The sequence below is a fragment of the Cryptotermes secundus genome, unplaced genomic scaffold, assembly GCF_002891405.2.
Source record: "Cryptotermes secundus unplaced genomic scaffold, Csec_1.0 scaffold44, whole genome shotgun sequence".
NCBI classification, from domain to species: Eukaryota; Metazoa; Arthropoda; class Insecta; order Blattodea; family Kalotermitidae; genus Cryptotermes; species Cryptotermes secundus.
In genome coordinates, this window is record NW_019740383.1 from 641,108 (window position 1) to 654,394 (window position 13,287).

At 39.2% G+C, this 13,287-nt stretch overlaps 1 protein-coding gene across 4 annotated transcripts in view; it reads left to right on the forward strand.

Annotated features, from left to right (window-relative positions):
- Nucleotides 1–100: 100 nt before the first annotated feature.
- LOC111872305 (RILP-like protein homolog) overlaps nucleotides 101–13,287 on the forward strand; it is a 27,557-nt gene continuing 14,370 nt past the window's right edge. For 3 of the 4 annotated variants that reach the window (XM_023866034.2, XM_023866035.1, XM_033754636.1), the window contains exons 1-6: nucleotides 101–473; nucleotides 702–837; nucleotides 1,456–1,583; nucleotides 4,022–4,225; nucleotides 4,956–5,128; nucleotides 9,775–9,963. In XM_023866034.2, coding sequence (XP_023721802.1) covers nucleotides 174–473; nucleotides 702–837; nucleotides 1,456–1,583; nucleotides 4,022–4,225; nucleotides 4,956–5,128; nucleotides 9,775–9,963 — 1,130 coding nt within the window. In that variant the 5' untranslated portion in view covers nucleotides 101–173. The remainder of the gene's footprint in view (nucleotides 474–701; nucleotides 838–1,455; nucleotides 1,584–4,021; nucleotides 4,226–4,955; nucleotides 5,129–9,774; nucleotides 9,964–13,287) is intronic. The other variant, XM_023866036.2, reaches the window with a different exon arrangement.

Here is a 13,287-nt window from a genome sequence, read left to right on the forward strand (position 1 = left end):
GCTTTATTATAAACTTTTTAGGTTATTGTGTCCGGTACAGACCGCAGAACTTGCGTAGAACAATTTAACATTAGCGTATTGGTACCTTCGTACAGGATAGTCATGTCGATTATGCTGATGTCCGTTGAGGGTGTGAAATTTAGCTTGTAAGTGGCACAGCAAATAAGGTCTTCATGCCGTTCCAGCTGGAAATTACACGAGACATGGAAGAATACGAACAGGAGGTATCTGTTGTCGATGTATACGACATTGCTTCGGAGATTGGTAAGGAGTTCGAAAAGATAATTGACGCTCACGGCACGGAAGCTGTTACCAGTTTGATGCCTAAAGTTATTAATGCTCTTGAGCATTTAGAAGGTTTAGCAACTAAAAATGAACGTGAAAATACAACTGTTCAGGAGCTGAAATCAAGAATTGCTCAACTGGAAAATGATAAAGTGGAGAAAGCTGAAGACAGACAACGTTTCGAGAAGGTAAGACGTTTTGGATATGACGTGTGTGACACTTGTAATTTTCCTAGTGATACAGGAGACCGTAATTCGGAGCTAATATCCAGAAAGGTCATTGATTGACCTTTAAAGATTGATGGACGAGGCAAATGCTGAGAGACATGAACATGATTTTCTTGACTGTGCACCTGATCTGATACTGTTGTGAATCTCTTTTGGACTGTTATGTATGAAAGTACACTTCTCTTCAAGGAACTGGAACAAATAGAGGAACACTGGCGACAAGAATCTCATGATTTGGTTGCAATGGTGACACGTCTTCAAGAGGAAAATCGGAAGCTGTCGTCCTCACTTGCTGAGAGAGAGGATCACTTGCCAGATGGAGCAGGTGATTATTTATTTATATATTTGCAATGAGAAATATGGGATCTGGCTAGTTGTGCCAGATTCCTTGAAGTTTCATTATGTAGAGTTTTTGTATTGTATTTTATATTATAATATCATGTTCTACGAGTAGGTAAGGGATAGTGACAATAGTTGACAAGTCATACCATTGAGCTGAAGGTACTCTATCGTTTTTTTAATTACAATCCAATTATTAAAACCAATCTGTAGATTTATGCCTATTTTTGTGCATCTAAAAATTATTCTTTAAAGTCTGTTGTAAGCAGAGAACATAGGTGATATGGTATTGCTACACTGGTTTCTCATCAGTAGTATATAAGATCACAAATGTGAAAATAATCAACATCCTCCATTGTAGGATTTGAGGTTCCTATTACTTTTAAACTGGTAGCTTGCTTGGATTATTCTTTGACCCTGAAAATGGAGGTGATATTTTCTTCCGAAACGTTGATTGACTTTCAACGGACTACACAGCCTTATATCCCAAAAGCTAGTATTCTTCACTGCCCATTGTGGTTGACCTATTAACAGCATCCTATGGTATCAGAATGCATAGTAGAAAAATACATCATAGTTGAAAAGTATGTTTTAAACTGTTTAGCTGAAGTGACCAGTCCAGAGGTAGAGGTTGCAGTGTTACAGAGGTTAAGGAATCTGATTGACCAGCAGCGAGATCAAATCCGTGCAAGAGATAGAGAGTTGAGTGCAAAGTCTGCAGAAGTTGACAATGTGAGTAAAATTTATTTTCTCATGACGTGAATGTTGAATATAGATAGTTATTTTTTTTTAACTCTGTTGACCAGTTCAGGGCTTTGCTCTTCATGGAAACTGATGTGCTGCTTGCCACGAGGTGCATACAAATTTTGCTGGTGAATCAACATGCCTGATGGCTGATAACTTTTGGAATGAAGGGAAGTAATTAACTGGTGTACTCCTTGATAGCATTATGTTTCATGGCGAGCAGTGCGGTTCATTTGTGTGAGTTTGTTTATGATTTGGCAGCTGTAGGCAGCTCCATAAGTGATTTGTTCTCAGTCATATTAGTGAGCAGTGTTGTACGTCATGGTACGTGTGTTTCTGTATGACACCTATGTGAAATATGTATCTGCTAGAAAGTGTCGGTGAAATTTTTGACATACTAAATCTTATCATGAAAGAGTTCCCAGCAGACAAGCAGTTCACAACTTGGTGAATAAACTTAGAACAGGACAAGAAAAAAAAAGTGCCTAGTGCTTACTGAGGAAAAGAAAACTTGAACATACACCTAGAAAGTCACTGAAACGTCTAGCTCAGGAGACTGGAGGGTCAAAGTCTCGTACAAGCATGGCAGCACAATTGCTGAAACTAAGACTCCATAAAACAACAGTAATCCATGCATGCCTTGCAGCTGTGCAATCCAGTTAGCAGGGTGCATTTTGGCAGTTGGTTTCTGTAGTCTCTTGTCGAAGGTGAGATCGAGCTGCATTTGACATTCTCTTCTGTTGAAGTATGGTTTCACTTGCAGGGATATATAAATACACATAATAATCACTACCGATGTTCACAGAATCCACATCTAACCTGCAAAGTCCCAGTTGCTGTCTGGTGTGCTGTAGGTGTAAGAAAGATTGTTGTACCTTTGTTTTTTTAATGATACAATTAATTGCAAATGATATCTATGTACAGAGGAACAGCATTTTCAATGCCTCTTGTGATCTGTGAATTGTAACTACTTCATTCCTTATGTTATCGGCTGTCAGGCATGCTGATTAATCGGAGGAATTCATGTGCCCCCCAGCTGGTGGTGCACTGGTTGCTATGAAGTGTAGAATCATGGAACGGTCAACAGAGTTTAAATCCACCCTGTATATGTAAGCACAAAATAAATTCTTGGAAATGGAAAGGTAGGAGAAGTCATTCCACATGGAAAGATGAAAAGCAAATTCAAATATAATAAGGAAACTGCTGATATATAAGCTGAATTTATCGAAAAAAGAAAAATAATAATAAAAATAAAGGTATCTCTGCAACAGGCTGTGGAGGCTGATAGGTTTGTGAGATGTTGAAGTTCCAACATTTTCAAGGTTGTCAGCTTACGGGCCAGCTGCCCTTTACCCCCAAGAACATTCCAAGAATATTCCTGGTACTTATTTCTTTTAGAGGCTGAGTCGACTCCAAGGCCATAGTGTGGCTAGAAGGATTAGGTAAATTGAAAAAAATTCGAAGACCTCATTGGAATTTGATCCTGTGACCTTCGGGCTTGTAGCATAGTGTCTCAACCAACTATGCTACCGTGTGCCCCCAAAGCTGAATATATGTATAAAAAATAATGAAATTAATTGAAATAATGTCTGTCACAAATGCTGAGTTTTAGAATACCTAAAGAAAATTTGTCTTGGTTGATTCTGAGGCTAGAATAAGTCTGGTGGCTCCATTGTTGGAGTAGTTGTTACTGTTAACAATGCTGATGTTGCTTAAGGTTTGGAAAATATTGTGCCATGTCTGTTGGAAGCCAGAATTGTGAAGGCAGCAGAGATAGTCATTGGTAGAGAGTGTCTCTGTAAACACACCCATTGCTAGTCAGTGGCTCAGTAACCGTCACATGATTGTCACAGCAGGCATGTATGCAACAATAAAAGAGCTGTTGGAAGCTTCGTTTCCTGTGCGGTCTGTACCAGGGCTATATAACAAGTACCAGCTGCCATTACATAAAAGTTCTGAGACAGCAGTTAGCAAAGTAGGAGTTTGGTGTGACGTGATCTCCAGCTTTGGAATCAGTCAGTTGATAGAGAGTCTGCAGGCAGACAGCGAGTTGCGAGTTGCAGTGAGAAGCTTATAGCTGAGGCCAGGGACAATTCAGGAACCCTGAGGAAGGGGAACATTTGCAACTGTCATTTATATATGAGGATGTTTGAGAACAGGGTGCTGAGGAGAATTTCTTTACCAGACAGGCATAACAAGGAGCTGGAGAAGACTTTACAATGAGGAGCTTCATAATTGTACTTCTCATAAATATTAATATGACCAGATCAAGGAAGATGAAGCTATTGGGATGTGCACTATGCATAAGGAAGGGAATTCTTTGCTATAGTCATACTGAAACTGAAAATATATTATCTGTCATGAATATAGGGTTTAAAAGTTCCTTTTATAGCTTGTTATGTTCTCCAGTGGTCTCTCCCTTCTAGCTTTCAGCACAAGTGGAGAGGCTGACAATGATTGGGAAGGAGCTTCGTAGGAAACATCGTGGTAGTCAGTCTCAAGTCCGGGGCCTGCTGGATGAGCGAGCTGACTTCTTGGCACAGTTGCAGGACCAGCATAGGGAGCTGTTGGGCCTCAAACAGAGGCTTGGTCTTGCACAGAAGGAGAATGAGGATCTTGCAAAGTCCCACGTGTGTAAACAATGTGCCTTTGAATGTCTTTACTTGAACATCCAAATCGATATAAGAAAGCCATAGAAAGCAGTCTGGGTTCACTTTATGACTGAACCGTTTGTGTTAGATTCCTTTTTGCGCTTTGCCAGCACTGTGTTTGTATGTATAGATTGAATATGACTTATACTTGTTCTCTGAGGGTGCCCAGTCTGAATCTCAGTGAGGAAGGTAGTTGAGGTTTTGTGTGATTTTCCTCAGTCATCCTGGATAAATACCAAGATAGTACCTTATTTTAGGTCGTTACTGCTATCTTCCTCATGTTTTTTAATCTTGTTCTTGGATTATTGCATTGTATGGCTGTGAGTGATGTTGTCAATGTTTTGGAGATACATGCTGCCTCCATCTTCAGGGTTGACACAGAAGATAGATGTAGTATGTACCTCTAAAACATCATCAGTATCATCCAACACCGCATGGTGTAGCAACCCAAGAACAGAATTAGCAACAATAATTAAATACTGTGTAAACCTAAAATCAGCAATTCCTCATACTTTTTACTTCGTTATTCACCAACCATCCCACCATTTGATACTGTATAATCTGAGCTATTTACAGCATTGTTAAACAGAACATTATAAAAAACAGATTAATATTTTCAGTTCAGATTGGATGTCTCCTTCCATATAGTAGTTATATTGAAACATGTTAATGAGTGAATTTAATTACACAAAATATATCCTTTGTGCAGTCAGAGGTCCCTGACCTGACAAACAAAGCTGTGTATGATCTGGAGGACCCAAACCGACCCAGATTCACCACTGCAGAACTGAAGGAGATTCTTCATGAAAGGAATGAACTCAAAGCACGAGTTAGTGATTTGGAAGATGAACTAGAGATGTATCGGCCAAAGTCCAGCGAATCGTAAGTCGGAAAGAATGTAGCTGAGTTTTGTAAATATTGCACCACTTGAAATGAAAGCTTAGAGCACTTGATAACAAAGTAAAATAATTGGCATGTTTCAGTTGTAATGTAGGTGTTTGTAAGTAACCAGACATCCTGGTTGGCACATATTTTTTGTATGTCTGTAGTAATATCTTGTTTCCTTTTAAAATTTAAACGACTAAAGACAACGTATGTCGTCATTAAAAGAAAGTCCCCGGTACGAATGACGCTATATGGTGTCGCAGAGTCCGCGCGTGGCAACGTTATATAAAATTAAATTTTAAAGTAGAAAATTATGTCCTACTTACATAATTTTTGGCCACCATCTGCATGGAGTGTCTGTCTTCCCGCCTGCGTCATCTGCCGGAATGTTNTGTTTCTCTCCGTTTTCAAGAAGTTTCTGTAGCATTACTTGATTTTATATTATTAAATTAGAAGCTTTGTAACTTATGAATAGAGTATTACTTGATTTCAAATACATTATTCTTGCTATCAAATGGTTTTACAGTCTTGCATGCAGCACGTCTTTCTATGAAACTTACTAAAAGTTATTCACGTCAAAAGTTTTATACATTATATAGACTTTAACTTATTAATTTATTTACTGCTTGGTTCAACCTATAAGGTCATCATCTGCTGTGCTTCAAAAAAAAAAAAACACGCTCTGTAGTCCACAAGTGAACTATACTGATGTAGCGACCTCTGCTTGTTGGGGAAGTTAGTGCCAACTTTTGCAGAGCAAGGGCGTCACGTGGTCAGCACAATGGATCCCCATGGCCGTTAATCTTGGTTTTCTAAACTGGACCGCTGTGCTTCCTCGTTTATAATTTAAAAACATCTGATGATGACCTTATAGGTCAAAACATATAGCAATTAAATTTTAATAAGTTAAAATCCATTTGACATGAATAACTTTTAGTAAGTTCTATAGAAAGACATGCTGCATGTGAGACTGTGAAACTATTTGATACTAAATAAAGTGCAGCAGGATTCTGCAATATAATATTATGAGAAATTTCTCTTACATTTTATACTTCCGCTGACCAGTATGGACAGTTGGCAGTCATAAACCTGGAATTCAGCCATTATTCACAGTTAATGATTTCTATAAGCAAACTTTATGTAAGAACTATATGGGCTGGAGGTTCATTTAAATTAACCCCTATAAAAATGTATTCATACTAAATCATGTTAAAGGAGTAACATAGTCATAGATATGAGATTTTCTGTTAAAGAAATTTGTGTTCAGTGTACAGATTAAGATGTTTAGCTTATACAGCGGGACTTTAGTAATTTGACTGTGAAGATATGAATATAGTTGTAACTGAGCAAACAAGCTAGTAGAGTGTAAGATATTGTTTCAGAAAATGGCTAAGAAACTGAAGCTGGACTTCTGTACTCCAAGCCATCATAAAAGTTAAGTCATTTTATTTATCCACCAAGGCATAGGTGGGTGGACAATATTAAAATGGATCTCAGAGAGATAGGATGGGATGGTATGGATTGGATTGATCTGGCTCAGGATAGAGACCAGTGGAGGGCTCTTGTGAACACGGTAATGAACATTCAAGTTCCATGAAATGCTGGGAAATTCTTGAGTGGCTGCACAATTGGCGGCTTCTCAAGAAGGCCTCAGCTCCATAAGCAAGTAAGTACAAGGGTAGCCCTTCTCGTCCTTTTCACCACAACCTACAGTGGTGTTTTGTGCTTAAGTAAGTAAGTCTGGTCCCTATACTAATTGAGGTGTGATGGCTCCCTTGAATGTGAGGTGCTATCAGAAAGTTAAGTCATTTTATTTATCCAAATCACATTCTATTATTGGAATAAGTGATTGAATGGGTGCACCATTTTCTTGAATTACTTGAATCTGTCTTAGCCACTTGTCAATGGCTGAGCAGATGTCATCCTGTGATAGGAGAAGCCACACATTTTCTATTCATTGTTCAAGTAACTCACTGGTCTTGAACAGTTCTCTCTGGTTTTTATTCACTATTTCAGTTCCTTCCAAACATGGAATGGATTGAAATCTGGAGAATTCATTCCCAGTTTTCTGAATTTGGCAAGTTAAACTGTAGCATTTTTGCATATTTTTTAAGAGCAAGTAACATGAAAGTAAAAAATGCCAATTTTTAACATTCACCATATGAAATATTTTTCTGCATAATGAGTCACCAAACTGGATACATATTTTTATACACATACTTACGTATGTTCCACACAACTTGTATTAAGAGCTTTTGATTTTTACCTTCACCTACTATGGAATAAATGTTATGCCTCTTTCATTATTTTCCTTTGTTATCACACTTTCTTGAATATAAAGTGTTAAGTAAAGTTACCCTTGTACTTAATTAAGTACGACACAGCTAAAACATGAGGGAGTGGAGATATAATTCTGTAACATTCTTAACCTCAGCAGTAGATGGAGGTGAGTGGTCAATTTCATGACATGACTGCTCTGCTCATGGGGAGTGTCCCTGGTACACTTTGGAAAGTAGACTGGGTGGTCATGGGGCCCAGTCAGGATGCTGTGGAATGAAGGAAAATTTCTTTTCCTGCTGCAAATCAGACCCCGTTTCAGCCCTTAGTCTGGTCCCTATACTAATTGAGGTGTGATGGCTCCCTTGAATACGAGGTGTTATCAGAAAGTTCCTGGACTAGGTCAAAAAATAAATTTTGGCTTAACTTCTCATTTTTATCTGCCATCTCCTTCAAAATAGTCTCCATGGGAACATATATAGCGATCCCATCATTTTTTTCACACTTCAAAGGCACTGTGGAAATCATTTTCCTTAATGTTGTCAAGTACTGCTTGCATTTCCTTTTGGATGTCAGACACTGTTTGAAAATGTCATCCCTTCAGTTTCAGTTTCAATTTTGGAATGAAAGAGAAATTAAGGGTGCTAAGTCTGGTAAGGAGGAAGGATTGAGAACAATAACCATGTTGTTGTTAGTCACAAACTCTGTGGTTTTCAGGAATATGTGGGTGGCTGCGTTGTCATGATGAAGGAGCCAGTTGTGGTTGTGCCAAATTTCCAGTCTTTTTTGTTGCACATTTTCTCCTAAGCATCTCAAAATGTCACAGTGAAAGTCGGATTTGACTGTAGTGTTAGGAGGGACAAATTCACAGTGAATGGTCCCTTTCATGTCGGGAAAAACAGTGAGCATTCTCTTTGTTGAACTCTGTACCTGCCGCGCCGTTTTTGCTCCTCGTGATTGTGGGCTCTGCTACTGCATTGATTGTTGTTTTGTTTCTGGATCATAACCGTAAATCCAACTTTCATCACCCATTATCATCCTAACTCGTAAAAAAGTGGGGTCCTCGTTAGCCTTCTCTTGTAGCTTGAGACACATGTTTATGCGCCGCTGCTTTTAATCATTTGTCAAGAGTTGGAGAACAAATTTCGCAGCAGTGTGGTACATGTTCAAATTTTCTGTTAAGATCTCCTAGCAAATTCTGTAACTGATCCCAGTGGTGTCTGCGAGCTCATGGATTGTTCAGCGACCATCTTCGTGGGTGAGTTCTTGAATTTTTCCAACATTTTCTGTCATTTTGCTGGTGGTTGGTCGCCCTGAACGTTTGTCATCTTCAGCTGACACTTGACTGGCCTTGACTGCCGTTCAGAAACAGCTGTCAGGCTTGAAGAATGTTCTACAAAAGCCTCACAAAGAATTTCAGGTGTTTTGATAGTGGATCTACCAAGTTTCATGCCAAACTTGATGCAGACACTTTGCTTGATTTTGCCATCCATTGCAGATAAAATAAAAACAGTCAGTTGAAAAAAACACTTGTAAAACAGTGCAGGTTCACAGCGCAGTGTCACGTGGCAGACTGATGCCATGGGCTGGTGGAAGTGTGACCTTGGTCTCTCCTCTCATTTTTTTCACTGACACAGTTACAGTAATAATTAGTGCAGGAACTTTCCTATGCATCTTGTATATGACAAATTTTTTCTCCTAATGTAGCATCTGAAAAACGAATTATCATCATATAATTCCAAACGAGGTGAAATATTTAGCTGGGCCATATTTATTTCACTAGTAGTTCAAAGTGCTCATTTTTTCCCTTACTGCAGATAGTGTTCTTATCCTGTCTATGTGGCGGCATAATGTAGCAACTGAGTGGAAGTCAGCAGGAAGTGGAAAATATTTCTTTTTTCTGTATTCTAAATTTTTAAAGGTAGTGGTTAGTGAAGTTTTTGCTTATCTGGTTCATGCATGCATGCAAGATAAGTGTCTTTGCATGCTCAGTTATGGCAACACTTGTATGATGAATCTTCTTTCCTGCATTAAATATTTTTTCCTTCATTAGTATCAGTTACGGGGAAAGAATAAGTGGAACAGTGAACATATATGCATGATGGTTTAAGCTGCATATGATATCTGGCAGACAGTTGGCTTCTTGCCAGAAGTTACTGTTCTTTCATTCATTCTGATTCTCAGAATGGTTCCTTTCCTGGATGTGAAATATGTTATTTTCAAAACATTTCTGTTGTTCAGTGAACTGCATATGGTCTGTTTTCAGTTCATTTAATTGCTTATAGCCGGTGACCTTAGTAAGTGCTAAAGAAAGAGAATATACTGGCCTTGTGTTTTACTTGTCAACCTGCTTGGTCCTTCAATAGACGTCACAATGTGTCGCTGTCAAGGTGGTCGCATGCTCAGAGGAACTTCGGTGCTCGCCGTGCTGCTGCAATGGCTGTGGTGTTCCCCTCCCCCTCTGTCCCCTCCCCTGGCAGACCTCCCCCTACCAGTGCTGACAGTGCCGTGGCCTCGCCCAGTTGGAGAAAATCTGATTCTGCACCTCGCAACTTGTAAGCATGTTGCTTGATGAGTTTAAGTTGTTAGTTTGCACTGCATATTTGTAGAGCTGTAGTGTGATTGCCATTACGTGTTCCCATGCTTGTCTTAATAATGATGTTATTTCACTGATATAAGTTTATTATTTATTTATTTTATTAGCTTGAATATGAAATAGTTTAAACCTCATCTAATTTTAGAAGTAGTGAGAAGTTTTTCATGGAAGAAACCAGTTTCATAGCTGGCAGTGCATGTGAAAAATATCTCTGCATTCACTTGATTTAAGTGTATCTAGTCAGACATTTGCTGTATTAAAAATGGTTAATATATAATTTTTTTTTATTGTTCTGTAATGGTAAGTACCCATAAAATTATTAACATCTTGTTTAAATATTTATAGCTATTCATAGACTTCAAGAAAACCTATGATTCAGTTAGGAGGGAAGTATTGTACAGTATTCTCATAGAGTTTGGGGTACCTATGAACAAGTTAGGCTGATTAAAATGTGTGTAAACAAAACATATGGTAAAGTCTGTATAGGTAAACATTTGTCTGATAATTTTCTTGTCCAGAATGTTCTAAAACAAGGAGATGCTTTAACACCACTGCTTTTCAACTATGCTTTAGAATATGCCATTAGGAAGGTCCAGGAAAATCAGGTGGACTGAAATTAAATGGGACACATCAGCTATTGGTCTATGCCGATGATGTGAATCTACTGGGTGATAATATACAAGGGTAAGTCAATAAGTAAGTTACAAATGGATATAGAACTTAAACAAATAATAGTACTGATTTGAAAAATGCTCTTATTTTTCAACATAATCTCCCTGTACATTGAGGCACTTGTCCCATCGTTTCACAAGCCCCTGAAAGCAAGCAGCATAAAATTCTTTGGGTTGCTTTCGGAACCAGGCGGTGACTTCCCTTTCTACAGCTTCATCGTCGGGAAAATGTTCAGCCGAAAGATGATGTTTAAGAGGGCTGAACTAATGGAAGTTGCTTGGAGCAAGGTCGGGGATATATGGAGGATGCTCGAGGACTTCCCACTTGAAATTTTGCAGTGTCTCATTTATCTTGTTGGCAGTATGGGGACGTGCGTTGTCATGCAAGAGCAACATGCCTTTAATGAGGAGTCCTGGTCACTTCTTTTGAATGGCCTTATGAAGTTTCCTGAGGATGTTACAGTAGGAGTCGGCATTTACGGTTTGTCCTTGAGGCTGGAATGCGGTGAGCAGTATGCCTTCGTGATCCCAGGCACCACCTGGTTCCGACAGCAGCCCAAAGAATTTTATGCTGCTGGTTTTCAGGGGTTGGTGAAATGATGGGACAAGTGCCTCAATGTACAAGGAGATTATATTGAGAAATAAAGGCATTTTTCAAATCAGTACTCCTATTTGTTTAAGTTCTATATCTATTTGTAACTTACCTGTTGACTTACCTACATAGATACCATAGAGAAAAACATGCAAACTTTAATTGATGCTGGTAAGGAGGTTGGTCTAGAAGTTGTTGTCACCAAAATGCAGGGCAATATCATGACATAAAGATAGGTAACAGATGTTTTGAAAATGTGGCAGTTCACATATTTGGGAATGATTATAACAAATCAAAACCTGATTCAGGTTGAAATTAAGAGCAGATTGAAGTAGGGTAATGCTTGCTACCATTCAGTCCAGAACCTTTTGTCTTATCTGCTGTCTAAGAATGTAAAAATTAAAATATACAAAACTCTAATTTTGCCTGTGGTTCTGTATGGATGTGAAACTTGGTCTTTGACATTAAGGGAGGAGCGTAGACTGAGGGTGTTTGAGAGCAGGGTGTTGAGTAGAATATGTAGACTGAAGAGAGATGAAGTGACAGGAGGTTGGAGAAAACTGCATAATGAGGAGCTTCATAACTTGGACTCTTCTCCAAGTATAATTAGAATGATGAAGCCAAGGAGGAGGAGGTGGGTGGAACATGTGGCACAAATGGGGGAGAGGAGGAATGCATGTAGGATATTGGTAGGAAAGTCAGAAAGAAAGAGACCACTAGGATGACCAAGGTATAGGTGTGTGGGCAATATTAAAATGGATCTTAGATAGATAGGATGGGATGGTGTGGATTGGATTGATCTGGCTCATGATAAGGACCAGTGGAGGGCTCTTGTGAACATGGTAATGAACCTTCGGGCTCCATAAAATGTTAGGAAGTTCAGAGTAGCTGCACAATTGGTGGCTTCTTAAGAAAGGCTCAGCTCCCTGAGTGAGTGAATTAATTATTTGGTGATACCATATGAAGTCAGTTTACTAATGTCAACACAATTTCTGTTCTAATTCCAAAAATTGTGTGTATAAATTTAAAGATCTCATAGTTTTAAAACTCTTCCAGTGTAGTTGGGTTTGTACAGAAGTGTCACCTAGTACTGCGGCCGAAGGGATAATTTTGGTCAGTTGACACTCTGCTCTCTGTACCAAGATAGCAGATGAGATCTGAGGTCCTAAAAGCAGGGAGGATTCAGATCATGGCCTTCTGAGGTGTGGCACTGTGCACTTCTGAAATGGTGGAAAAAGTAATATTAGGGCTTACTTTTTTCAGAATGCTAGGCATTATAAATCAAATTTTCAAACCATTATTAGTTTCTAGACATGGATTATAAGTGCTGATGTTGGCAGAAATGCATTTTGTGACAAAGACTGTGGGATACTTAGTTTTTGACTGTAAAAGAAAGAAGAAATTTGGAGAGATTTCACAGAGAACGGAGTGTACAAAACAATACAGAAGAGCTTGGAAGTAACTCATTTACATGCTGAGCTGTGATAGCATATCAGAAAAGGTTTCAAAATACCAGTCAAAGTACTGAAGAAGTTTGAAAAGATTTCCAAAACAGCGGAAGGATTCTGTTGTATAATATTATGACATGTTGAGACGAGAGACGAGAGCCATCCAAGAAAGGACTTGGCACCACGGTCCCGTACCAGCAAGCGGCTGGAAGACCAGGAGGAAGGACGACGTCAGCAAGTGCAAACAATGCATCATGAGCTGTTATGTCGAAATAAGGAACCCCCGAAGAAAGAAATCCTGGATTGGACCTTGTGGAGAGGACGACCCCCTCCAAAACGGAAAAAGACACGGGAGAAGCCCGACCAATTCGACAGCCACCGAGGAGAGTACCCCTGGCAAAACAAGCGGAAGTGAAGGAAATGCTCGAAAATATGCGAGGACGGGGTGTTATAGAAGAATCGGACAGCCCTTGGTCGTCCCCGGTCGTTCTGGTCAGGAAAAAGAATGGGGAGATCCGTTTCTGTGTGGACTACAGAAAGCTGAACAACGTCACCAAGAAGGATTGCTTTCC